The 27,982-nt window shown below is 35.7% G+C and overlaps 1 protein-coding gene and 1 long non-coding RNA gene across 3 annotated transcripts; one reads left to right on the top strand and one right to left on the bottom strand.

Moving 5' to 3' along the window:
- The first annotated feature begins 2,338 nt into the window (after nt 1-2,338).
- LOC149560925 (sugar transporter ERD6-like 4) lies at nt 2,339-26,165 on the top strand. Of its 2 annotated transcripts, none has more exons than XR_016363735.1 (18): nt 2,339-2,615; nt 19,607-19,669; nt 19,764-19,853; nt 19,992-20,051; nt 20,226-20,291; nt 20,797-20,862; nt 20,997-21,072; nt 21,192-21,256; nt 21,379-21,471; nt 21,774-21,854; nt 23,663-23,747; nt 24,104-24,150; nt 24,282-24,324; nt 24,456-24,515; nt 24,714-24,770; nt 24,883-24,942; nt 25,372-25,486; nt 25,606-25,624. XR_016363735.1 is itself a non-coding variant. In XM_089824891.1 (18 exons), the coding sequence occupies exons 1-18, from the start codon at nt 2,406-2,408 to the stop codon at nt 25,716-25,718; spliced, it is 1,470 nt and encodes a 489-aa protein (XP_089681017.1). In that variant the 5' UTR covers nt 2,341-2,405; the 3' UTR covers nt 25,719-26,165. The 2 variants fall into 2 exon arrangements, 1 of the variants encoding a protein (XP_089681017.1); XM_089824891.1 differs by having other exon boundaries at nt 2,341-2,615; nt 24,282-24,344; nt 25,606-26,165.
- Nucleotides 20,175-27,982, bottom strand: LOC149560926 (uncharacterized). Its single transcript, XR_016363736.1, has 2 exons — nt 27,690-27,982; nt 20,175-20,534 (listed from the first exon to the last, which is right to left on the bottom strand). It is a non-coding gene; the product is annotated as an uncharacterized LOC149560926 (long non-coding RNA).

The raw sequence follows: 27,982 nt of genomic DNA on the forward strand, positions 1-27,982 counted from the left end.
TCTGGTTTGAGGGGTGTGACTAGAGGTGGGAAAGAGAGGACTCATGTTGTATTCCATTGCACCAGGTGCGTGGACCTCACATGTGACCAGTTCCCTAACATGGTGGAAAGTGAGCCCTCCCCCATGACGATGTCCTCACTGATTAAGGTTACTACCAAAGACAATGTTTTCCCTAATCCACCGATCTTGCAAGAAATGACTAAGGATTAGGTGGACGGTAACTAGAGTGGTATGCAAGAGACCCCTGCAGAGGCCCAAAAACTGTCTGATAAAGAGTTGAGGGAGAGAGTCTATGCCCTGGAGGAAAGAGTGAGACTTATGGCCAAGTTCACTATCAAGGTCATTCACGTTGCAACTACCACTTGCAACTGTCGAAGGACAACTAGGAAGGTGATTTGACCAACAAGGATTTCAGAATGTTATTCAACTTCCTGGCCGAGGACTGGGCTAGCGTCCTCCTCAAGGGGAAGGACGACAAGAAGCCCAATTAGGGTCGTTTCCTCTTTTTTACTTATGTTTATTATTTGCTGATTTTTGAAATTTGATAATTTTATGGCAGTTGTGCCTTTGTTTAAAAACTCTTATAGTGTATGTTGTTATGGTACATGCAATATTAGTTTAATGCCTACTAAAACTCTTATTTTCATCTATCCGGTTAATGTTTTTCTAATTGTACGCATTAGGAGGTAATTTTGTCTGGTGTTGATCTGCTCATCCTTGACCAGTTCGGCTATTCTAAGGGCCAGCCCCCTTGTTTGGTTGCTTTATAATTCAAAAACATTTACAATTACAATTCTAGTCACAATTATGATTAGGCTTAAGGTTTAAATTGTGATTGTAATGATGGTTAGGGTAAGAGATTTTATTACGGTTAATATTTAGACTTACACAGTTTAGAAAAGTTTTGGGTGTACATCACGCTTAGGACCAGGATTGAGATTACAGTTTGGTTTACAATCTTGATTGATTGGGAATATGATCAAATGTTTGAGTTGGGTTAGGGTTAGAGTTAAAGTTGTGGTTACGGTTGTCAATGGGGTTTAGGCTTACTATTGTTTGTACAAGGAGTTGCATCATGATTAGTATATGGTTAGGGTTATAGTTGAAATTAGCAATGAGGTTAAAATTAGGAATATGGTCATTTTTATGATTAGTGGTAAAAATTGTTAGGTTTAGGTTTACAATTTGGACAATAATGTTTTCAAGATTAAACCAATCTTATCCAAATATCTTGACTAAATAAATCTACCATTTGACATTATTAGTTGTACAAATATATGCAACTAAATAGACCAAAGTTTCACCTTAAATATCTCTTCAACCTATCCATTGTACCTTAACATACCATTGCTTGTTATATTATCATATTACTTCATTTTGTTAAAGCTAAGATAGACACAATTAAATGCAAAGATTGTACAATGGGAGGATGATGTGTAGCGAGGATGTCAAATTTGACAACTCTAGTTTTTATGATAGAAGTTCTTGTATCCATTCTATGAGTGTAATGTCAAATATATCACTTGTCATTCTTATAATGGAAGCTATTGCATCCATTCTACGAATGTTATAAGCCTTTAACACAATTTTCGCACATTGTTTCTCTTTAGCTAGCTGTTTCATTATCAAAATCCTTAAAATAATCTATCCTAGCTAGCACTCTTATTTTCAAGTATCCTATGCATCTATCATTGACATTATCAAGCTAATCCTATCAGCTTCGAGCGGAGCATATCAAAGTTATGCTGCGTTTGAGAGCCCTATGAAAGCATCGTGCTGCCTCTGAAAGAATAACATTCATTTTAATAAACCATCGGAAATTCAAAATTAACTTATCTATTAATTGATTGGAGATTTTGAGTTAACATAACACTTCTAGTAAAAATTCCTTCCGACTAAATCATTTTCTATAAAAAGCCACAGGCATTTCATAAGTGGATCATGGGAGCAAAAACTACAAGTTAAATTAGTACCTCCGTTCCTAGTTGAATGTTAGGTTTTATAGACTACTACCTGCTCATGCCTGTCGTTTACTCAATATTCATGCCTGAAAGGTATTGGCAAACCATTTCAGTTGCGTATCTCAAAGTAATGGGCAAATTTGAAGAATGTTGCTTGAGTCCAAAAATCACAAGCTGTATAGATTGTGACAAGACAAGACCGTTTTAGAATTATTTTTTATGATTGCAAAGTAACAAAGAAAAATGGCAGTATTCCTACCTACATGAAGTTGGTTAGCTGAAACATGTTGAAATTAAGTTTTATTGTAAGTCACCAACCAGGCCTAAGCACAAACTCTACGTAGACTAAAGAATTTAATCAGTTCAGAAGGTCTTGTTATATATTTTGTTTGTCTATTTAGATTTTTATTAGGTTTTTCATGTGGGCTTTGATTTGAGCTGAAAATGAGTTTCAATGGGGAATTGGAAACAGATGAAGATGTAAAGAGGCCACTGATTCATCAATCAAATAGTTGGTATAGCAATTCTAGAATTATCATTGAGAAAGGTGGTGACAGCTATCAAGTTCGAGGGGTTACTTCCAAAGAAAATTCTACTAGTGCTGTACTATGTACACTTATTGTAGCTTTAGGTCCTCTGCAATTTGGGTTCACAGTAAGTTTTGTTCTCTTTGTTGTAACCATGAATTTTGAGGAGAATGGATTCATATGCTCGCCTTCATTTGTACAATTAGTTGTTTAATTTTCCTTCTTGATGCTTTCACGCTATTAATTGTATCATCTACAGATATGTGCACCATGAAGATTAGAACATCTTATTTGAATTGGTCCAGAGGCCATGTAGCATTTCATTTCATAGGTCAGTTGTAATCTTCATGAATGCATTATCAAAGCTTAAAAGTTTAAAACCCATTTGCATTGGGAATTTAGCGACCCAATCAAGTCAAAGGCACATGCTACGGGTTTTTATTCTGCTAAAATTTGCTTGGAACTAAAGCTGAACGTTGTCTCGGGGTGGAATATAAAGCAACTGTAAGAACCTCACCATTTTCCTGTATAACGGGTGTTTTCTGTCAGGCCAGTTACCTTGGGAGCTCAGTAGAACCCTACTAGGGATTTCCTTCTGGTAGTCACTACACGTAGCTCAATTAAGCTTAGAAGCTAGGGACAACGTGTTTCTGTTTTCTCAAAAAAAAAAATCCCAACCAGCCTTGACTTTTTCATGTGTGGTAGAGGTTAAAAAGCCCTTTATTAGACTTTTCTATTCTTCACATTATGACAGGGGGGGTGAATGAGTAAATGAATACATTATTAATTGATTCAAGTAGAGTAATTTAATGGTAGTAAAGCTAGTTTTGATTTTTGCATATCTTCCTGACTCCTTACGAAGAGCTCAGTGCAACAAAGTCTAAGTCACGATTAGCAGCAGTAGATAGAATTCTTTCTATTGCGTCTCCAATATTATTGGCAATTTTCTTTTTGATCTGGTTGTCAGTTCCAATCTCAGAGAACAGGGAAAGCCTTATATTGTTGTCCCAAAATTGCATTAAATAAAGCACATTCATGTTATTAATTGAAGCGAGGACATTCTATAAAGCAGACAGGTTCTTTTAGCAAGTATACATAATGTAAGATACTGCACTGTGTGATATTTGGGCGAGAGTATATTTTGAAGTGAAAATGAAAAATTGTTAATTCAGAATTAGAATGAAAAGAAGTGATGTTCACCTCTCAGAGGATCACTTAGATGCAATGAGTTCTAAGTGGAACAGTCTTGCTCGCTAGAGCTGAATTCATGTGGACCACTAATGGTCAAAAATTACAGATTCGAAAGCTGGTAAAACAACATAAGAAGTAGATACTGCTTTTAGTAATACAGCTATGAACCAATTAGAGCTACAGTTTCCATCTACAATCAATTTATGAATTTCCTGAATGTATTAAGGACTTCTGTGGAGTCCTGACTCCAAAAGCACAGAAGTGACCAATGCCATGTTAATGTTTTATGCAAGTGCCGAAGTAGTAGTGCAAAAGGAGGATAATCTGATACTCGAGCAAGATAATAATATAAGTGTCAACTGTCTACAAATGACCAGAATAGGTCAATGCAGCTTCACATGTCTGTCAACAATAATAGCAAATGAAAGGTTTGTCTAAGTCAAATTGCATGGAGAATATAAAGAGCTATCCATGTTTATATTGGCATTAAGATCGATGATGTTCTCTACAGAATGACCTTAGCTAACAGAAGCCTGTAGGGGGGTCCTTCGGTCTTGCAGGCTACTAGTTACGAAGTACCATGCCTTCTCCCTACATCTAAGGTCAATTATCTCATGGAAGAGATGAAAATTTGACTAAAACAGCCAAATCATATGATTCAGAGCAAATATAGGGAAGAGCAGTTAACCGAAACTGCCAGTCGGCCTACTAAATGAGAGTTAACACACTTTGCCTGACAAGTACTTTTTACAAGCAATATCAGTGGAGGATGCAGAACACTTGACAGCCTGCCAAGAGAGATCTGGTTGATGTAGTGAGTCATTTTAGGAGAGTAAAGGAAGACTTAAGCATGAAATAATTAATCCAGTAGGTCTAGGAGATCATCTCAGTATTAGACAAGCAAAGACAGCTATACCTTGCAGACAAATACAAAGTAGTGCATCTATTGGATTACTGAAATATAAATCTGCATATGATGGAGTATTCATTAAGTGTAGGTTAAGCATCAATTCAACTTAAGAAGCCTGATTCATCTTGAGTCATACCTCTGCCACACTGAGTGTTACCAATAATTTACAACTTTCCATTTTGCTCCATTATTGGGTCATATCAAAGAAATCTCTATAACCATTGAGATTGACCACTCTATATGCATATTCTGTCACAGAAGAAAAAGCTGACACATTCAAAGTCTTGCAATTTTCTTGTCAAATATTGCTCAAGGAAGCAACATGCACTATCTCCTACGCTACGAGCATGAAAGGAACTATGGGGCTTTATGAATCTCCAAGTATGAACAAATATTCAATTGTCGTTTTTTGTTTCTAAACTAAGGCTACGATATCATATTAAGCAGTAGTATGATAAAGCCATCAACATTATCCTCGTCCTTTGTAACCAAGTGGCATTTTTAAAGAGAAGCTCCAACAAAAAATAGCTACATATCTGTAGTGCCCATACCTTAAAATGGATCCGAGAAACCCTCTGTGTTCTCAATGAAGCGACTTACATCTTGCATCTCAAAAGAGGCTATACATACAAAGATAAAATGCATCTTATTCTTCACAAGTGCAAGATCCCCTTCTTTCCTTCATTTCCATAATCCATTAACCCTCTGCAGCAAACCCAAGAGCAGATTATTATCCCTCTTGGCCTCATGTGGCTCTTGTCATCCAAAGGAGGGGGTGTATCTAGTGAGATGTAATGTCCCCACTTTGGCAGTTGTCCAGTTGTGTGACCGTTAGCCTTTTATTTTATTTTATTTTATTTTATTTATCCCATATTGCTTGTGAAAAGTGGTCGACCCTATAAAGTAGGAATAAAAGGAGAGTTTGTGGCTATTGTTAGGTATGGTTGAATGTGAGAAGAAAATGGATGTGTGAGTAACAGATCTGTTCTTGGCATTAGAGGACATCTATCCTCTCTTGTGACATTCTAAACGTCATTCCCTTGGGGTTTGACCTTTGGAATTCATTGCTATCAGCTTCATTAACAGGCAGCTTGGGCGCATTTCCAACTACAGGCACATTGGGTGTTTTACTCATATCGTTCTCACTCCTTGTCCAATACTTATGTCATTGTGAAGGGATGATTTTATGAGGGTCTTGGACTGATTGAAGGCAGTTGTTACTGTAGCAGCACTGTAGAATGGCACTATTCATATTACTGTAGCAGCAAGATGGGAAGTCATTACTGGAATATCATGCTATAATGCTGGAGCAATTAGTGAGTTGAGAAGTTTGCTATGTATTTGACTTTTGTTAGTTTGAAAACTAATATTATTTCAATAGTAGTTCAATCTTCAATTTGCATAAATTCTTTCTTGATCATGTTACGTGGTTTCAAATCTATGCACAGACATTAAAATCACTATCAACAGTTGGTTCAGTTTTGGGCATTCCCAGGGTGCCCATTACATGAGAGATCCATAATCCATTAACCCTGTACACTAGACCCAAGAGCCAATTATTATCCATCTTAGCCTCGTGTGGCTCTTGCCATCCAAATGCGGTGATGTATCTAATGAGAGATCCATAAGCCATCAACCCTCTACACTAGACCAATTATTATCCCTCTTGGCCTCATGCATCTCTTAGTCATCCAAATGAGGAGGTGTATCTAGTGAGAGATCCATAATCTATTAAACCTCTCAACTAGACCTAACAAATGATTACTATCCCTATTGGCCTCATGTGGCTCTTTGTCATTTTTATGAGGGGCTGTGTCTAGTGAGAAATCCATAATACATTAACCCTCAACACTGGACCCAACAGCCATTTGTTATCCCTCTTAGCCTCATGTGGTTCTTGCCATCCAAATGAGGGGGTGTATCTAGTGAGAGATTCATAATCGTTCCCCTCTTCTATTTCCACCCTTATCTTCCCATGATTGGAGTTCCCGGTTTATAGATAATACTCAAGCACTTCTGAATGATTTATGTAGATTAAACACATAAATCTTGCTTGGGCTCCCATGCCTTTATTATCTTCTCATATCCTCTTCAAGCTCCTTCAATATGATATTCTATTCCTTGATATATCAACTCTTTAGCCTTTTATCTATTCATATATATCCTTTAAGACGTTAATACTTGTATATATCAGACCAGTAAATCTGAATATAAATATATTCCATATACTCATAATATATATACGTATGTTATGCTGATTATAAACCTCCATCTTTTCTCTTCACTGCTCTTCCCCTTCTCATATATATTCCATTAGCTTCTTCAAATATTTCTTTTACATTCTCTTTTTCTCTTTAGCACACTCACCTTCCTTCTCACCTATATAAATATTCTTCTTTATTACATCTACTGATTTGACACACCTAATAATTTTATTCCATTCTCTTTATATACAAGATTGATACCCTTTCGAAATGACTTTTAAAGCCTGTTGCTTGATTTTGAATTAATAACCTTTTTGTTATGTTCACACAGGTTTATCAATTCATATAATTCTAATCATTTGAATGCCAAATCGACCTTTCAAATACTGACTAGATTTTCAATTGAGGCTGGAGTTTATGTTTATTTGATCATTTTCTCTGCACTGAAGATTGTCTTTGCCCTTTCATGCTTTTGCCACTGAATATTCAAATCGTATGTATTGACTGTGACCTTTCAAGATGAGTTTTTCTCTTCCTACAGCAAACCTCCAGCAACATGTCTGATGGCATATGTATTTGTCATTCCCTATTTTGATTCACATATGCTGATATGGATTAAAGTGTTTCCAAATCATATCTCCTTTATACGTATTTGTTGCATCCTTCGAAACTTGCTTCAAATTCCCACGTTGTTGGATGACATGGTAACATTCATAGACATTTGCTCTTTTCTCTGTCTTGTATACAAACTATATTGCTGACATAATGTATATTTTTGGATTCCCTTTTAACTTTTACCGGGCCTATCTTTATTTTATCGATGTCTATCTTGGACTTCATTGAACAGCATCCTTCAGAGACTTTTATATCGTTCTATGTTTAATTATTGCAGCCTGTAAATTGTTTCAGACTTATCCCAAGTTTCATCATTCAAATGTATTACCGCTGAATCTAGATTCTTTATTTCTCTTTTAGTTTCCAAACCACTCATCGGTTCCTTTGACATGTATTAAGAACTGCGTTTTACTTAGCAAGCATATGATTAAGTTGTTTGCATCTGCCGTAGCTTCTTGTGATCATCTTTCACTTCCAATCGCACTTCGTCTCATATTATCGTGGTTTTCTTGCTTGTATATATTTTCTTGTTTGTATCCTGACTTCATTGCTGTTTCTATCTGCTCTTTGAGTTCCTGTTACTACTGCATACAATTTCCAATTAGCATCATTTATTATTTGGCTACTTCTATCTCTGTCTTATATCATGTCGCTAGATGTATCATTTCCTTTGTCGAGCATGATTGGTGCATAGAGATTATGGCTGCTACTTGCCTTTCAGTAATTGCTGACTTTGTTTTATCCATTGTGAGTCACTTCTTCATACTACTGTCATCTGTAAATAATAATTCTGTAGTGTACAGGATAGATATCAATTCAGACATTACATTCCCTTTTTTATTTACTGAAATAGTGTTCTCAGATTGCTGCCATTGACCAAATAGGAAACCATACACATCAAGTCTTTATCTTTTAAATGCTGCATATCCGATAGTGAACTTCTTTCTACCATGGAGGTCTCTGTTGATTAAATCGCTGGCTAATTATCATATTGACAAGTCTCCCCAGTTATATAATTTTGTAATGACTTCAGCTTGTGCTTATCATGTTACCATGACTTCATATAAGTATTGACTCAATCTTCAACATCATTGTAGATGTACATTTGATGGCTTTCAAAACTGTAAGTGTCTAGTATTCATTTCAAATGTATTTATCTAAAATGGAAAGTTCTGCTATTTATCCATTCCATTGTATAACACATTTATAAAAGGTACTTGTTCATATGATCACTATAGTCCAAGATATTGATATATATTGTTTTTCACATACAATATATAAATATATATATCAGATTTGATAAATCTGAACATATACATATAATTCTTTCCTCTTTATTTACTTATCTTTATGTCAATAACTATCACTGTCATATTATGCAATTGTTTTGATATCATTCTTCCTTTCCTTTGGCATTGATGAAGGTTATACTATCAACTTGTCCATTCCTGTGAAACCCTTTGACATCAATGACAATATGTCCATCACAACACTATCATCACACAATCCAAGAACACCAACAACTAGCATGAATACCATCCAAAACCTTCACATCATTTCTAACTCAAAATCTAATCTCTTCCCTTTAATGATCGATAGAAATACCAAAATACCAAGCTCTGTCATACTAAAAGATAGCTTGTTGTACTCTGAATCATGAACAATGCTAGCTGAGGATACAATGATAAGTCTCAATACAAAACCAGCATTGAAGCCTCTGAAACAAACAATCTGATCCATGCTGAAGCAAAAACTCAACTGAACACAAGCAACCAGAAAATCAATCATAGCTCTCTCAAATAATCATGCGAACCTCTGTAAGTTGAGTATAATCAACTACAGACAGATCAGAAACTTCATTTAGAATCGCAGCACAAGATCTTCACAAATCATCTGTACCTCGCTGTCTGAATAGTAAAAGTATATTGACATAAATGGCAAAACATTAATGTTAGCAAGCATATCAATCTTGGACATGCTCAACACACTTCCAATCAGGCATCCAACACAACCTACCTACTTTGTGATGTAAATCTTGATTAGTTTGATCCCCGTCTTTTTTATGATTCTTGTCATCTCAACCTTACAACAGATCATAAATAGGATCTTATTTTAACTTCAGGATCTAAATTTGAGTATGCTTTAGCATGTTCATTCATATTGGGGTTGGGTGTATTAATCTCCCCATTTCCTCTTAACAATCCCTCCCTAGATAAAAAGAGAAAGGTCAATAGTTCTTGGGGTTGGTCTTAGGGTGGTCCTATCATCACTTTAAGTTTGACTAGGAGTGATATCTCTTTCATTTCTTTGGTTTGTGCTCATGACGGTGATTAAGTTTTTTAGAGGGCTTGGGATGTTTGTTCCATAAAAGCCCCAAATTCTTGTTCCATTTGTTCACTTTGTGTGTTGTCTTGATTGGCAATCTTCATCTAATTCCTCTCTAGAGCCCTTAAAGTGCTTTTACTAAGTTGCATTAGCTATTGTTTGTTCTTCAAGCTAATAGGAACAATGCTTTGCTACCACTTATAATGTCCCTTCTTGTAAATGCCCTAAATCACAACTTCAAAAAAAAACATCAAACAGGATTGAGTTAGTAACATTATGTCTTGGTTGAGATCCTGTGACATGTCAGGAAATCACTGAAATATAATCCAAAAAATAGATCCTCCTTGTTAGAAATGTTAAAAGCAAAAAATATTTAAACTAGGGCTATGCCAAGATATATTTAGTTTATTGATGGACTCTAACCATAGAAGAGGCAAGATAAGGATTGTATTAGGGTGCCTTAACAAATTCTTGGCCCAAAACCTGATTATTGTGCCTCTTGGCCTCATGTGGCTCTTACCATCCATGTGAGGGGGTGTACCTAGTGAGGCCTCCATAATCCATAAACCCTCTACACTAAACTCAAGAACCAATTATTATCTCTCTTGGCCTCATGTGGCTCTTGCCATCCAGATGAGGGGGTGTATCTAGAGATAGATCCATAATCCATTACCCCTCTACACTAGACACAAAAGCCAACTACTAGCCCCCTTGGCCTCATGGGGCTCTTGCCATCTAGATGAGGGGTTGTATCTAGCAAGAGATCCCTAATCCATTGACCCTCAATGCTAGACCCAAGAGCTGATTATTATCCCTCTTGGTTTCATGTGGTTATTTGTCATCAAGATGAGGGAGTGTATTTAGTGAGAGATCCATAATCCATTAACCCTTTACACTACACCCAGCATCTCATTATTATCCCTCTTGGCCTCGTGTGGCTCTCCGTCATCTAGAGGAGGGGGTATATCTAGTGAGAGATTCATAATCTATTAACCCTCTAAACTAGAGCCAAGAGCCAATTAATATCCTCTTGGCCTCATGTGGCTCTTGCCATATAGATGACGGGGGTGTATCTAGGGAGATTTATGATCGTTCCCTATTTCATTTCCACCCTTATCCTCTTCCTAAGATTGGAGTTCTCAATTTATAGATAATACTCAAACACTTCTAATTGATTGTTTTGGATTAAACTTGCTTGGGATCCCGTGCCTTTCTTGAAAGTTGTTCTTTGATACATATATCTTCTCATTGCAGAAGAGTTGTGTCTCTTTCTAGGTTATGTCTATCAGCCGACTGGATGGTTCCGGCGGTGTTTCTGTAGCCGACGGATTGACTGTCGTCGGCGTTTTGTATTTTGTAGCCAACGGGTAAATAGTTTGTAGCGGATGTACTGTTGTGGCCGACGGAACCCTTCGGGAAGGTTCGGCGATAGTATTTATATCCCGTCTGGGATCATTGTAAATCATCAATCATCTACTATTGCGAATATTATGAAGCCTAATGTATGTTCTGGCATATGCGAATATAATTTTGCTATTCTATTCCATTGTCTGTATGCGTTGAAATGTTTACCTGTTTACCGTACTGGTAAAGAAATCAACGCATACAGACAATGGAACAGAATAGCAAAATTATATTTGCATATGCCAGAACATACATTAGGCTTCATAATATTCGCAATAGTAGATGATTGATGATTTACAATGATCCCAGACGGGATATAAATACTACCGCCGAACCTTCCCGAAGGGTTCCGTTGACCACAACATTACATCCGCTACAAACTATTTACCCGTCGGCTACAAAATACAAAACACTAACGACAGTCAATCCGTCGGCTACAAAAACACCGCCGGAACCATCCAGTCGGCTGACACCATCCCCCCAAAAAAAACAGTCGTCTCCTGACGACTAACAAAATATCCGAGACAAATTAACAAACAAAATACATTAACACCGACGACAGTCAATCCGTCGGCTACAAAAACACCGCCGGAACCATCCAGTCGGCTGACAATGTCACTTCATTCCAAGGGTGGCATCTCCTTATTGATGCTTGCTGTTTTTGATAACTAATTTGCAAATTGTCAATGTTCATGCCTTTTCATTATCCTACGGCTAGATTAATGTAATTGCCCCTTGATAATTACAATCATTGTCTCCTTCTTAATCACTTATTTGCTGGCTATTTTAGACTTACTTATCATATATTGATTTGTCATTGCTGTTTATGGATCTGTAATTCATTGCTTGCATTAATTAATTGAATTCATTTTTTAAATGTCTCTTGTTTGCTGCCTATTCTATTCTTATATATGGATTGTCATACCTAAATTATCCTAAGTCGGCCTCACTTGTAATTAATACTTAGTCAGCTCATTCCAACAAGGGTTTATTTGATCGGTCCAGAATTATTATATTAAATTTATTATTATTATTACATTTTTTTTAATCTGTAAGAGGCCAAAGCTAAGATTAATTATTATTATATGTTGTAATTAATTATTATTAGTTATTAAGCTTGAGTGGACTTGAGCCCAAGACCTTCACATAGGAGGCTCACAATTTACCATTGTGTAGTAAGCTCTTGCCTTATTATTAATACATATTTATTAAAATGTTTTGCTGCAGGACAGCCTCAAGAAAATGACACCTTCCTGGTTGATATTCCTTATAGACCTATTTCTTTAAAAGAAATAACTCTTAACATGCCTCTTGACTTCTACTAAAACTAAAATTAGTTTCAGCTTTAATACAACTTATCCTTTCTTAAGGAAACCACAGGCACTTTTTTTACTTCAGCACTGCATGCTAAGTAAATTATAATTATTTTTAGAAGTACTTTTATCGTCCAACATTACCAAGTATTATTTATTTTTTGTGAGGGGCTATTACAATCCACCCTTCAGAAGATAGCTTGTCCTCATGCAAATCACAAATTAGGATGCTCAAGGATTCCCTCACTCCCCCATGTTGCATCACTTTTGCCATTTTTTTCTCTTAAACTCTCTCTCTGAAATTTATGATAACTTCTAGAAGCAAAATCAGTTGTCCTTCACCAAGTGGGTGATTTTAGCGAAGAAACAATTTGACTTCCTAAAGCTCTCTTTCTTACAGCGGATGTAGATGTTACCAAACATTGTGCTTATTATAGAATTTGTCCATCCCTACAACATATTTCGATTATCCTTGTTGTTAAGACTCTAGAGCTCCCCCAGTAATGCCTCATAACACTGCGTCTTTACCCTATAATTTGAACCTTAATTCCATCGTCTAATAATTTTGCGTAAAATCTTCCAAAGAGTGTAGCCATTGCACTACTAAGACCACACCAGTTTTCCAATGCCTATCATATATGACTCATCTTGCATCTTGTATCAACCAAGAGTAACCTGCAATTGTTGAAATTTCTTAGTGCATGAGATGGAAAAGCTGTCCGTCAATATAATATTGAATCCATTGAAATCTTCTATATGCAAACTTCTTGTAACAACTAATCCTTCATTGATGATATTGTGTTACTCCACTATCATTTAGGAGCCCTAGTACTCGAAAAGGATGATATTTTTGAAGCACCTAACAAGGTTGCAAGAGTACCATTTGAACTGTTAGTTTCTTCTTAAGTTTAGTATTTTACTACATTGGGTTCTAATCTTCATCAGATATTATTTCTAAAATGCAATTGGCCCTTTCCCAAACAATAGTGTCCAAATTTCCATGGCTTTCTACAAGAAAAACACAATGTGTTTCCACATAGCTCATTTTTTGTTACTTCACCAAAATTACTCTTGATAGTAATGCCCTTTATTGAGTAAAGCTTTTTATAAAAGGTTCCAGATTCAGCCCTATAGGAGGGTTTTCTTGAAATAACTTATCTACAGAAGTTTCTATAGTCAAAGTTCTTTTCATAATTTCTTGAAGGATTAATGGATCAAATGTTTAAATTAAACCACTAAGAGTTCAATAACAGTGTGCCCTTCTAGGACCCCTAGAACTCTTTAAGGTTGATATTTTGGGGCACCTAAAAAGATTGCAAGTGTTCCCCTTGAATATTCACTTTCTTCTTTTAGAACAATTAACTACTTTGGGTTCTAATTCTTCCTGCTCATCGGCCATCACTTCTATATAATACACTCGGCTTTTTCCCAAACAATAGTGTCCAAGCTCCCATCACTTCCTACAAGAAAAACACAGTTTATTTCTGCATAGCTCATTTTTGGTTATTTACCAAATATTCTCGAGGGTAATGCCTTTCATTGAAAGATTTATTTTTAAATGAGTTCGAAGTTCACTCCTATGGGAAGGTTTTACTAAAACAACTTATCTTTGGCTATAGGAGTTTCTAAATTCAAAGCTCTTTTGATAGTTTCTTGAAAGATCAATGCATCAAATGCTTTAGTTAAAACCCGTCAGAGTTCAATTAGTCCTTTGATAAGAATAAAAGTTAATCTTTCCAAAAATATCATGCACCAGTACTGAGAATCTTTGGAATTCTTCTACATAATTCTCCAATAGCCCTTCTTGTTTTAAATTGCACCAATTCTCTAAAAGAAACTTTCAGATCATTTCTATTGGATCTAGCTTTCATGGAATTCTTCATTTATGTCATGTGACCTTGGGTAAGAAACCCATGTTACCACCATCCTTGAGCTAATCCTTCCAATGTAAGGTTGCAGATTTGATGCCATCTTCCTTGATCATTGGTTTCAAGCTTAGTTACCGGATCCGTGCCCTAGAGGCCGGATCCGGATTCGGGTCCGATCCGGATCCGGATTCGTGCAGATCTGGGCAAGATCCTTGTTTTACACAGTGGATTCGTCAGGATTCGTGGCCCAAGAATCCTGACGAATCCACTGTGTAAAACAAGGATCCTGCCCGGATCTGCACGAATCATCAAGGATCCAGTGTGAATCCTCAAGGATCGACAGGTTTAAGTGAGTCTAAGTTATTTAATATGACTTTTTTAAATATATTTTTTTGCTTTCTAGTGCTAAAATGACCTTTTTTATGCATTATATATACTAATAAATGAGAGAAACAAACAAATATATATATATATATATATATATATATCTGTTACTAGTTGGGGCTTGGGCAAGATCAGTAATATATATATATATATATATATATATATATATATATATATATATATATATATATATATATATATATATATATATATATATATATATATATATATATATATATATATTCACGAATCCTCCACGAATCCTAATCGGGAAAAAAAAAAATCACGAATCCACGGATCCGATTCATGTGCCCGAATCGGATTCGTATCCCGAATCGGTAACTAAGGTTTCAAGACTTCAACAATAGATATCTATCTAATTTCTACACCCACACACAAGTATTGCTCAATGTAGATAATGTTAACTCACCCAAAGCTTGATGGCATTCATTTTGTCTTAGCATGGATCTTAGCTCCATTCTTGATCCATTTCTTCCACTCTTCATATTTATGTAATTTGTGAGATACAATGCTTCATCAATTTTTCCACGGAGGTTTCTTTATGCTGCATAACAAGTAGTGATATCATCTTGTATTGAATTTTGTGTTTAATCAAGGGCAACTTCTTTTGATGAAACTTCTTCTCCCCTTAAAATGTGGGATGAAGGGATCTATCTATAGACCCAAACTTGTTTCTTTAACTTTTTTGCTCATTATTATTATCATCTAAGTTACCAAATTCTCTCCTAGACCTAAAAATTTCTGGTTCAATTCTCTCAAAAGTCTGGTCCTTGTCAGATTCTGTCAAAAGTCTACCACAGAAAAGGAAATTTGTTGGGAATTCTCTCAAAGGAACCCTAGAAGAATTCAGACGACTTTTGAGCGACTTTCAGATTCCTGGATAGGAACCTGGGCAGAATTTCAGAGAATTTAGTCAAAAAACACCTTCTTTTACTTTTTCAAAAAGTTTTTGATGTCAAATTAGACTCGAGGACATAATTGAACTCAAATTACTAATCCTATTTAATTTGAATTAAATGCTACTTGAGAAGAATCATGATGTATAAAAGTGTCACACATATATTATGGAATGTAGTGCATATAGGCTAACATGTATAGAGAACTATGAATTGAACAAAATTTAAAGAGATCTTTAGTGTGGTTAAATCCAGATCCAAAGCTTGTTTTCTTGGCTTCATCCAGTCTGATCCAAAGCTGCTGACTTTGAATCATGTGAGTATGACAATTAATGTGTGAAGCTTACAATATGACACAGTCACAACATTGGCCTTAAACGGGCCTACAACATTACTTTATGTGATTCTAATTTGCAACAGCAGAATGATGATGATTAGTCAATGGTTTTTCATGATATTTGATCATGATGGCTGATTATTAATGTTGATATTATTGTTTTCGAACTGAAACATTGATATGGTGGTGTATTTTTCTATGTTGCTTTAAAATTAGCATAGTGGTGTGTGAACTTATTTGCTTCATATCTATATATATATTCTTGTACAGACAAAACCAACACGATCCGAACCCAACCCCAAAAATAATTGAACAAATTTCAAACCCAAATCCGTACCTGAATCTGAACCGGCAACTTCAGTTATAATTGGAAAGTTTCCCACAATTTATCATAGTTGTCATTTTATTTAACCACTTTCACTTCTATTGTTTCTAAATTGATAGGGCTTCAATCACTTTGTCACTTGAATTGCATGTGAAAATGAACTTGCAGACTGGCAAGAACCAGCTTTGATTCCCTTGAAGGAAAAAAAAATTTAACTATACTAAAACCTTTGAATGTATCTCAGAATATATAGAGGTTGTCCTCTGCTGTTTAGTGTGGAGCCTGATCAGTCCCCAAGTGGGAGATTGTTAGATTGTAGTGACTGTTCAAGAAAGTACTGTACATACTTCATAAATTCTTTGGAGCTCGAGGATTGGGAGCTGATCAGGCTCCACACTAAACAACAATCTCCCACTTGAAGACTGATCCTGTAGCTATGCCACTACTCTATGAGGCTCCCACTGGATCAAACCACCCTAGACTCTACTATTCTTTTATTCATGTTCAGTCTAGAAGACCAACTGAAGCTAAAGAGGAGTTCAACTTCTCCCTTGTTACTACCTTTCTCAACATATCTGCTAGATTGTCATCTGTATGTATCTTGTCTAGCTTTAATTGTCCATCCTCCAAAACTGATAGAATGAAATGGTACTGCAACTGTATTTGTTTGGTCTTTGACTGCAGAGCTGAATTCTTTGCAAGATGAATGGCACTCTAACTATCTGTAAACAAATAATTATCCCTCAAATAAACAAGTCCAAAATCCCCTTGGACATAATCAATGAAATAACCTCTATGATGTGTAGCATGAAATGAAGCACCGAAATTTAAAACCCATGAATCATCAACACTTTCTAAAGACAGAAGCAAAGCATCCTCTTCGGATTTGTTACTTACCACATTTGTCTCCTTGTCTCTATCTAGTTTATCTCCATCATTTTTCTTTCAATTCCAACAATCTTTCTTTTTATGCCCTGGTTTCCCACAATACCAGCAGTCGTTCAATCCTCTCAATTGAGACCTCCTCCCTTTTGACTTTCCTCTTGATTTCCCACAATTTCCAAAATTACTTCCTCTCTCAATTGTTCTGCCTCGACTTTGTGCGTTCAAAGCACTTCCTGATGTAGATCCGCAAGAGGATTTCCTACGAGTTTCCTCACTCAAAATAACACCGATCACATCATCATATTTTAGGGTACTAGATCTAGGAACAGAATTACTCATAGCCATTACCAAGCCATTTCAACTTTCAAGCAAAGAACACAAAATCAAGAGAGCCCTAATTTCTTCATCAAAATTGATACCCACAGAAGATAACTAACTAGTAATAGTATTAAACTCATTTAAATGATCTGCAACAGATCCACCTTTTGCCATTTTCATATTAAATAAATGCTTCATGAGAAATACCTTGTTTGAAGTGGAGGATTTTTCATACAGTTTCGCTAGGTTTTGCATCAACTCTTCTATTGTCTTCGCTTTTGTAATATTAAATGCCACCGATGGTGACAAGCATAATCGAATGTTTCCAAGTGTCTTTTTGTACAAAAGATCCCATTCGTCATTTGACATAGATCCTTGATTCTTGGTTTTGCCTTCCAATGACTTCCATAAATCCTTCTGATAAAGATAGTCTTCCATTTGCATCTTCCATAACAAAAAGTTCTGCCCATTAAACCTGTAAACCCTTAGCTTACCCTCATCTGCCATCGCTCCCACTCAACTGTGAGACTCCCACTCAACCATGAGACTCCCACTCAATCGTGAGACTTTCCTACAGAGGATAACTGAAAAACTAATCTCGCTCTGATACCACTTGTTAATATTAAACCACAAACATAAATAACAATTACATGCAAATATAACCAATATCAGAAAATAATAGATCACACAAAAAAGAACACAAGACACCAAGATTTAACATGGTTCACCCAATCCCTAGGCTACGTCCACCAAACAGCAAGTCCGATATTATTACGATTCAGTGATTACAACCTGATTACAATCCATAATCCCTTACAGCTCAATACCACCGCAAGAACCAATTTTCGCATCACCACTATGATACAATCCCTAACCCTAATCTCTTTTATACAAGTATTTTTACCGCTGTAGGGTTATATTTTTACCCCAAGCCCCAAAGAATTTATGAAGTATGTACAATAATGTCCTAATCAGTCACCGCAATCTAACATCCTCTTATGTCTGCTGTAAATCTTCCCCCAATCTTGCAGTGGTCTCTCTTTATTTAAATGTCTTTGAGTCTTTCTAAATCGAGAGTTTTCGTCCACAAACTTGGTGATGGAAATCAAAGGGTTTCTGTCCTTTACCTTTAAGGAGGGTGAAGGAGGGGGGAGAGGAGGAGGAGGAGGAGGGTACGGTGCGGAGGATGTGAAGGCTGAAGGATGCTGAAGTACAGTTCACACTCTGCAAGGAGTAATAATATAAAATTTCTTCAGAAAAAAAGATGTCTCCTTCTTCATAATTAATCTTTCTTTATAAGGTTTTTTTTTAATAGACATAACTCTTCACATGCCTCCTCAGTTCATTAAAACTAAACTTCACTTTAATTTCAGTTTTATTATTATTAATCCTTCCTAAGGAGTCCTGGGCATCTTTCAACTTCAAAACTGCATGCTAAGCAACTTATAATTATTTTAGGACTGCCACTGCCCAGTATTACCAAATAGCATTTATTTTGTTGTAAAGAGGGGGCACTGCAACCTGCAACAATCACACTTTAGACTGAGAAGAGCATATGGCTTACAAATTCCAAGCATTACAAGATATAGAATAGTAAAATATTTCTCATGTAAACAATCATATAATACTAACAATTAAAAGAAGAAAAAAATATTCCAATGATTAATTGTAATATATAGAGTGTGTGAACAATGCTACTTTCCCGGTTGGCCTCTGGCATTGATTGAAATTATTTCCAGTGGGTGTTACAAAACTTATGTGTGAGAGTAGGCTCAGATGTCAAAAATATGTTGTTATTTATTATGTTTAGCAATTTCTAGAATTAAGTCCATCATATAAAACCTACTCCAAAAAGAACGAATATTTAGACTAAAATTTCTTACATAGTTTATAGGAGAAAGCCTAAGAGAGAAAATCACCATGCAAAGAATTTGTTTCTCTCACATAGAAAAATGAATCTAATTTTCTTCTGCACTTTCTTCTCTCACACAGGATCTGGATAACTTATTTAAACATTCTAAATGTCTCATATTTCAAAATATGAAACATGATAATACTATCGACAAATTGATGTTAGGAAGGTTCAAAAACAAGAAAATTGATATTAGTCATCTTGTTGCAGAATGGATATTCATCACCCACCGAGAGCGGCATTATGAGTGATCTCAACCTAACTATTGCTGAGGTATGTTGCATTACGCTTAGAGCATTGTAAGCACCTCGCTCACCTAGAATTGAGGATATTGAGCTTACCATTCTTGATGAATTGACTTCTACAGTTCTCTTTATTTGGATCACTGTCCAATGTTGGGGCAATGGTTGGGGCTATGGTCAGTGGGCTACTTGCTGATTTTCTTGGAAGAAAAGGGGTATGTTCTTAGGATTCATGATAGTCGAAGGAAAATATAAGTTGATGAAATGAATCAATTTATTCCTATCGATCTTATTGATGTAGGATGCGCCATGTACAAGTTCTGATCTTTTTTATGATTTCTCTTTACAAGCAGGCACTGTTAGTAGCTTCAATACCCAATATTCTAGGGTGGATAGCCATTTGTTTGGCAAAGGCAAGTTGCAGTTCTTCCATTTATGAGTTCTATGTCATATAGGCATGACATACTGAAAAATAGTCCTAGAATAATGACATGCATGTTTTTAAGTTCAGCATTCAAATATCTCTAACTCACATAGGAAAAGAATGCATTCTATAATTTTAATTTCATATTGCCATCTCAGTGCAGGATTCTTCAGTTCTGTATATAGGTAGGTTATTAACAGGCCTGGGAGTAGGAATCATATCCTTCACTGTAAGTTCATTGATTTATCACTACCCTTTAGAATAAGTTCAAGTTTTCTACCATTGTATTTTCCCTCCATCGTGAAATTTATAGCTTGCAGTTTCCAGTCAATTCTCATTATCCACATAGAGAAATATGTTTGTCAAAGTAACTCTGATTAAATAATAAAAAATCACTAAAGATGATTTCTGAGAACAAATGGCAAATTATCACTTGCCACAACGGTAGTCAGATGTTTACTTGAGAGCTTTCCTGCATAGAAAACAAAGACACATTTAAAGCTTAACTCCTTATCAAATTGTGAAAAAAATCATCTCATCAAAAACTTCAGAAAATATAAACTAGTCTGTATTGGTCAGATATTTCATTCCCATATTGCACTGCTTCTGTTCCTTTGGATGCTAGCCAATCAAAAATTTCCATGACTAACATAAATACTCTTGGGAGTAATGAGGAAGAAAAATGGACTAGATATTCATGTAATTGTCTGCATTGTATGTTATTCTATTTCTAGGTGCCTGTGTATATCGCTGAGATAGCTCCTAAGCACTTGCGTGGAGGTCTTGGCACAGTCAATATGGTAAGATCCTAACCCAGTATCAATATTTGCTGAGAACTCGGCCTTTATACTGACCTTAAAGGTAACATATGGTCAATAACATTCATTTGCAAAGTCCAAACTGTAACAAATTAAAAAAACTACTTGTGAAACAGCTTTCCATAACAATTGGCATATTCGCGGTATATCTATTGGGAATGTTCATTTCCTGGAGGCATCTTGCAATTGCAGGTATATTGGTGGAAATTATATGAAAGAGAGATGAAGGTATAATTTAAATCATTTTGTTAAAATTTCATTCTGTGATTGCTAAAAAAAGCTCATCTTCCCAGTATTTTATGGCTATGCAGGTGCAGTTCCCTGTAGTTTATTGGTTCTTGGGCTTTTTTTAATCCCAGAAGCTCCAAGATGGCTGGTATGCTTCAATGAAGTCAGATTCTAGCTTTTAATGTAGTGTAAGTTTCAATTATGAGGAGATTGACACTTTTCACCATAATTGAAACTCCCCCTGGTTGATCTGTGTGTATGAGCATATAGGCCAAGATTGGCAAAGAATTAGACTTTGAAGCTTCCTTACAAATCCTTCGTGGGTTGGAAACTGATGTTTCAATTGAGGCAACTGAAATCCGGGTAACTCTTTCACCTAAAGTTTTCTGGCATTCATTTCCTTTACACCATATCTGTACTGTTCTATCAAAATAAAAACAGAACAAAAAACTAAATAATGTATTTTTGGCTTTGCATTGGGTGGTCCAAGCAGAAACAAACATCTTGTACCATTCTCTCTTTACCAGACTACCCTTGTGAACACTTAGCATTTAATCTCCTCAATGAGCTTTTTATTTATTAGAACAAATCAGCAAGTGGCAATTGGCAGTTGCTTTCGTGAAAAGCCTTTACTAGAATTAATCTGAATATTTACTGTGCTTCAGAGTGCAATGGAGGTCAACAGAAAAGAATCAAATATCAAATTGTCTGAGTTATGCCAGCGGAAATATGCATTCCCTCTTACTGTAAGCATTCTTATGTTACTGTGTGAATGCAGAATCTGCAATACATTCTCTATGTTTTCCACATCTCTAATTTTGCAGGGAGTTGTATAAAAAATCTCTCAATGCTTCTTGTATACATAATAATGGAGTTGTTTATAATGTTGTGATAATTAAACGCTAAGGCTTTGCCAAATTTCAACAAAATGTGATGTCTAAGGGACTACACCTTTGGTTACATCTGCTGTATTTTTGTCAAGGCTGGGATCCCATAGGGGTAGGCTTTAGGATATTTATTTTTAGGAGGTGCCATGAAGCCGAAAAATTGCTACAGGATTAACTGGAATCTTTTCCTGAAAAACAGCATACCCTATTTTTTTACAACTCCAGATTTGAGCAGGTGGAAAAGGTGGGGGGCTAGAAATTGCCCCACCAGCTTTGGCTTTTGTCTGCCACTTGTCAATCATCTCAAGTTTTCAAACTCTTACCAATTAATTGTTTTTTATTTTGTATTTTCCTACTCTGTTTAAATTGAATATGCTAAAAAATAAAATTCATGAGACCACCAGCTTCCATAAACTTTTTGGAGGTTAAACTGCACTCCAAAATTCATGAATCCATCCACTGTACAATAATCCTAAAAAATCTCAGCAGCACCCACTAAATTTTTTAAGGAAGCTTCCCTTGATGGGACCCCAGCCTAAATGTTGCTTCCAAACTAATCTTTAAATTTGTATTCTCCAAGTGAATTTTATAACAGTTCCTTATTATTCTTTCATATTCCATCCAATAACTTGAACACTAACTAATGTACGTACAAATGGCACCCACAAATCACTATAATTTGTATACAACACATTTTCAAAGAGCATCCACACTTGTGGCTCTTAAGTTTGTCAATCTCCATCTCTTGCGTATATACTCAATGGGGGCATAGTTCATGAGTTTGAAATCTCTCATCCCCCTTCTGTTATCTCTTAAATTCCAGAGAAACAATTATGATTGACATCATAAGCATTTCCTGAACTAGATCAGTACGAAGAGGCTCTTTTATTATTAAGCCTTATCCTTGTTTAATGAAAAATATGACCCCAGTTATATAGCAAGATATCACCTTCATTCTTTCCTTCGATACATTGTCTTCAATATACCATGTTTTTCATTATGTTTTATGCACTTGATTGTAGTCCTAGAAATATCATAAGGCATATTAGATTTCCTTTTCTCTAGCATTGATAAGTAGAATCATTGAAATTATCTCAAAGGAGTGGATTGTTTTGGCATGGATTTGATTCATAAGTATACTTGCAATATTGAAATGTATTTTGAAAAATACAAGTTGTCTGCAGATCTAAACATATCCTCTAAAAAAGGCGTATTTCCATTATATGTTCATGTTTACATTCTATGGCATATGTGTTTTTTCATTTCTCAAGCACATTAGCTTCTCAATTATACCCTTTGTTCCACAAAACAGCAAATCCATGATTCACCGAAGTCCTCTACTTGCCAGCCTTCACATTCTGTTATGCTAAATTGTGGCTACACGCCCACCTTCTCATTGCAAATTCTACTAAATACCTTGCTAGTAGTCTCTACTAGAACTGCATATTCCCTAGGCAATCATTTAGCAAAGTAGCTTTACAAATTCATCCATGAGTTCCTTAATCTGATTTTCCTCTTTTATGCTTGCTTCATCTGTGTGTCCTAATTGTTACAACTTACCTTGTTAGATCTTGGTTGATTTATGTGAACTAGCAGTTTACTTGACTTATTTTACTGATGGAAATACATGTATAAGAGTCTTACTGTTTTAGAATGTTTTCTGTCAGATTGGTATTGGACTGCTTGCATTGCAGCAGTTGACAGGAATAAGTGGCATCATGTTCTACAATGCTTCCATTTTCAAATCTGCTGGTGAGCTGTTTTATTAAAACTTAAATTTCTACCAACCAATGATAATCAATACACAACCATGTTAGAACCCATGCATTGCACATACCTAAAAGTCCAAAAGATTTGGAAGACAAGAAAGAAAGAAATTATCTTAATGCATAGACGTGGGAAAAAGTAGGTCCATGGGAGTCAGAAGTATATTAAATTATATGAGAGAAGTGCCTCGCCAAAAATAGAAGGAAAACAAAGTGTAGTCCTATATTTGTAGAAGATTTTTAAGTTGAAGATGACTGTCTTCTAAGAGATGTGGAAACTACTAGGGAAATAATGTGTAATCCAGAATGAAAATGACAACTAATTTCTGATTAATCCAACAGGCATCTCAGATGCTGAGGTTGCCTCCCTTGGACTGGCTGGAATTCAGGTGATTGTGAGGTCCTAAGCTGGAAGTGCTTCAGTTAATTGCTTGACAAAAGATTTGAAATAAGCCCTTAATAGTTAATTGTTGTCAATACAGAACTGATAGCCTTGATCTTGTATGATGATGTCATATAGGTTTTGATGACTGGATTCATTGCATGGCTAATGGACAGGACTGGTAGGCGTCTTCTCCTCATGGTAAATAAATAAGATACGTATATTAATGCCCTGCTACCACTTTGGAAAATCATCACAGATTCAAATGACTCGTTGAAAGAAAATTACAAATCATTTCTTTCGCTTTGGCAGATCTCATCAGCAGGAATGACGGCCAGCCTTTTCCTCATAGGTGTTGCATTCTACCTAAAGGTAGTATTTTCAACTACCACAATATTTCTTTTGTTGTGGACGCAAGACGTTTGGAGGCATTAATTTGTGCATTCTCCATGGACAAACAGGAATAAAAACAAATTATTATTGTTGAAACTATTTATTTATTTTAATGACCTGAAAAATAAAACTTAAGTAATTCCATTTGAAGTTTGCTCTCTTACTTCATTCTTGCAGATTCATATGCTGGGAGCTTCTTATCTTTCCAGTATTTTGGCTTTAATTGGCTTACTGGTAAGCTTCAGGGTCAACTTACATCTCAGGTTTTCTGATTTCAAAGCAAATGATCACATTTCCTAGTCAGTGCCTAGCGAACAAGTTGATGGATTGTTGCTCTTTGACACAGGCTTGCATTATCTCCTTTTCTATTGGTATGGGGGCCATCCCATGGATTATTATGTCTGAGGTAATATGTCTTCTCCAATTTACACTTGAGAAATTTTTTTGTAAATGACTTGGATTTTGGGCATATATTTCAATTCAGACAATTGAGGTTTACTAGTTTAATATTTGGCACAAAGGAAATAATTTGCGAATTTTGAGAAATGGATGGGATCTAGTGGTCGGAATAGTCATGTTTACAATTTCCAAAGAAATCAGTCTTCACACACACTCATTAGTATAAAGCATGTGAGTATGCCCCGTAACATAAATATTGGGCTTCTACAATGCTCTGAAACGTTGATCTTAGGTGTTGACCGTCTTCATCCAATTTCCCTAGTACCTACATGCTAGAGATCCCATCTATGAAAGACTCCATTCAAATTGTTCTGATTTTTGGTTTCATATATGTTCAACTATAAGGAACCCACTCTATTTTACTCTATCACTGCAGATACTTCCTATCAATGTTAAGGGCATTGCTGGTAGTGTGGCAACATTGGCCAATTGGTCTCTTTCCTGGGTAGTGACAATGACAATAAACTTACTCTTAGAATGGAGCAAAACAGGTAACTCTGTAACCAGATCATTAACTCCAATTCAGGAACCTAGGGAAGGTTTCCTTTTTAATGTTTCTGGGATCATTGCTCTCGGATCATAAACTAAACTTGAGGTCTTCTCCTTGCAGGAACATTCATGCTATATGCCCTGTTCAGTGGTCTTACCTTAACCTTTGTAGTACTGTTTGTACCTGAAACTAAAGGAAGAACTCTGGAGGAAATTGAGGCATCACACAGATAAGTTCGGTGCAGTAGGGAACTATGAATAGTACTGTTGGTGATATATTGCTATATAAGCATCGGGTGGGTGCAGTTTGTGTAAGCAATAAAATTTGTTGGCATTGAGATTGAAAGATAAAGCACCATATATGGAAATATATTTTGCCCTCTAAAATTCTGGTCAGTGAATCTGCAACACACCAGCTTAGATGACTCTTTACAGCTACCCAGATATGGGCATTTATGGCCTGTTTCGATAAAGAAACCTTGACAAAAGGGTCTTTTAAGAACTTCTGGAGCATATGATAGTAACTAATGTTGGGTATTGCATAGTGATATATACGGCTTACGCTCTTCAATTAGCTTAAATATATAGATTATATAGTCTGTAAGAATTATACTCCAAATCTTCTGTGTGAAATTAAATCAAACATTTCATTGGCACTGATTGGTGCTCTTTGATTCAAAACGCTGCCCACACGCGCCCAAATATGTTGTATCAAACTGATACCCGTCTACAAACCACACAACTTCAACAGGACATTAGACTAATGAGTTGTACAATTAAAATGGAATTAAAATCACAAGTAAAAATCATCAAAAGCATCCTATTGCTTCCTAATCATGAGATTCATTAATCTACTTTGCTGCTCTCAAAATACATATTAGATCTATACAAATGACAACTCATGAAATGGAAGATTTTACTTGTAAATGTACCTACATTATGCAAATTTAATCAAATGATATGATGATGTGATTGAATTAAACTAAATGAATGTGCTATTATGCTACATGATGCAATTTGCGATGACATTGATCTGAGATGCAAGCTAAAAGTATGTGATTATGAAGCTGCATGATCAAACTGAATGATGAAATGATTGCAAAACAACTAAGATGAGGATGATCACTCAATGTAAGTTCAAATCTCACACTAGCCTAATCTTCTTAATGAAATTGCTATATATGCAAATGAGTTTGACTTTGATGTGGATTTATATATTCTCAAGGCTTCGAAGGGCTGTGTTTGTAGGTCAATGGTCAAGATTGATTCATTTAAAATGAATGGTGTAGATAGCAAGGCACGTGAGTAATCCTTGTTGTTTAATCTTATTGGTTGAATTATGCCAAATTGGTTATTCCCTTTTATGTTCATTAATTGACAAGTGGTATTGGCTGAAAGAATATTTGACATTTAATTAAATCCTATGAATTAATTTCCTTAGTCACATGTGATATTTTGTTTAGGGTTTAATTAATTGAACAGGAGAACTAATTGAATACTGATCACTGATTAATAATGTAATTAAATTAATTAAATTTAATTGTCCAATTAGACTTTGATATTCTTTAATTTAATTCGATCAATTTGTTAGGATTTAATCAATGGATGTATCTTGACCATTTTTAGGTGCATACAGGTGCAGTTCCGTCATAAGCTTTGTACAAGAATAAATATAAAATTTGGTCAGGCCATTTTCCACCAAATATGAATCAGTATCTCAGAAACTGTTCCGTGTGCTTCTCAGATGTTATAGGAAAAAACATGACTTGACAATCAAACCTACCCTGAAGGTGCGACTTACAGAGAAACAATAAATTTTAACATAAAATAAAACAGATTCCATTACGAGAAGGTCACATTTGAGATTTGTATCATTTCGTTCTGTTTCTTTATCATTTACTTAACAAATATCAGTTTCCAATATATGAAACAAGTTATAAATGCCAAAACGAAATTAGGCTGCAGTAGAGTGCGCTGAATCCTTGTATAGCTCAACCAAATCTGAATTTTTTTTATAGTGACGAAGAAAGCTTAAAGAGGGTATACGTTCACAAAGACTATCAAAATAAAAATAAAAACAGAGATTAAAGTCAGCACTGCTCTCCCAAAAGGGCAACTGTTCACCTAAAACCCACAGCAGATATTTCATAGAAGAAAAGTAAACTAACAGAAGTTTAATTGCAAAAGATCGGTTAGGAAGAGAACCCGGTGCCTTAAAGATGTTTTGGACTGAATCCTGAATTTTACCATCCAAGAGCTCAATGATGGGTTGCACCTAGGTCATCCGACTCCTAATGTGATTCTCCGAGAGATGATCCAGCATTTTGGCCATTAAAAAGGAAGAGAACAAACGATGCCTGCACGAGAAAAAAACAATGGATCCTAAATGAGGAGTGAAAGAAAAAAGAATTAATCACTGTTACTTCTTGTTGATCCTCAAAATTAATCCACGATCCGCAAACCGATTATGGCCTTTCGCGGTTTTGAGGCTTTGTATC

The sequence above is a fragment of the Cupressus sempervirens genome, chromosome 4 (genome assembly GCF_028749045.1).
Source record: "Cupressus sempervirens isolate cs-2001-9-10 chromosome 4, ASM2874904v1, whole genome shotgun sequence".
NCBI lineage: Eukaryota > Viridiplantae > Streptophyta > Pinopsida > Cupressales > Cupressaceae > Cupressus > Cupressus sempervirens.

Coding starts and splice junctions, on each gene's coding strand:
- LOC149560925 (XM_089824891.1), top strand. CDS start 2,406: ATGAGTTTCAATGGGGAATTGGAAACAGATGAAGATGTAAAGAGGCCA. Junction 21,257..21,378: donor CAGAAGCTCCAAGATGGCTG/GTATGCTTCAAT, acceptor ATGAGCATATAG/GCCAAGATTGGCAAAGAATT. Junction 21,472..21,773: donor TTGAGGCAACTGAAATCCGG/GTAACTCTTTCA, acceptor ACTGTGCTTCAG/AGTGCAATGGAGGTCAACAG.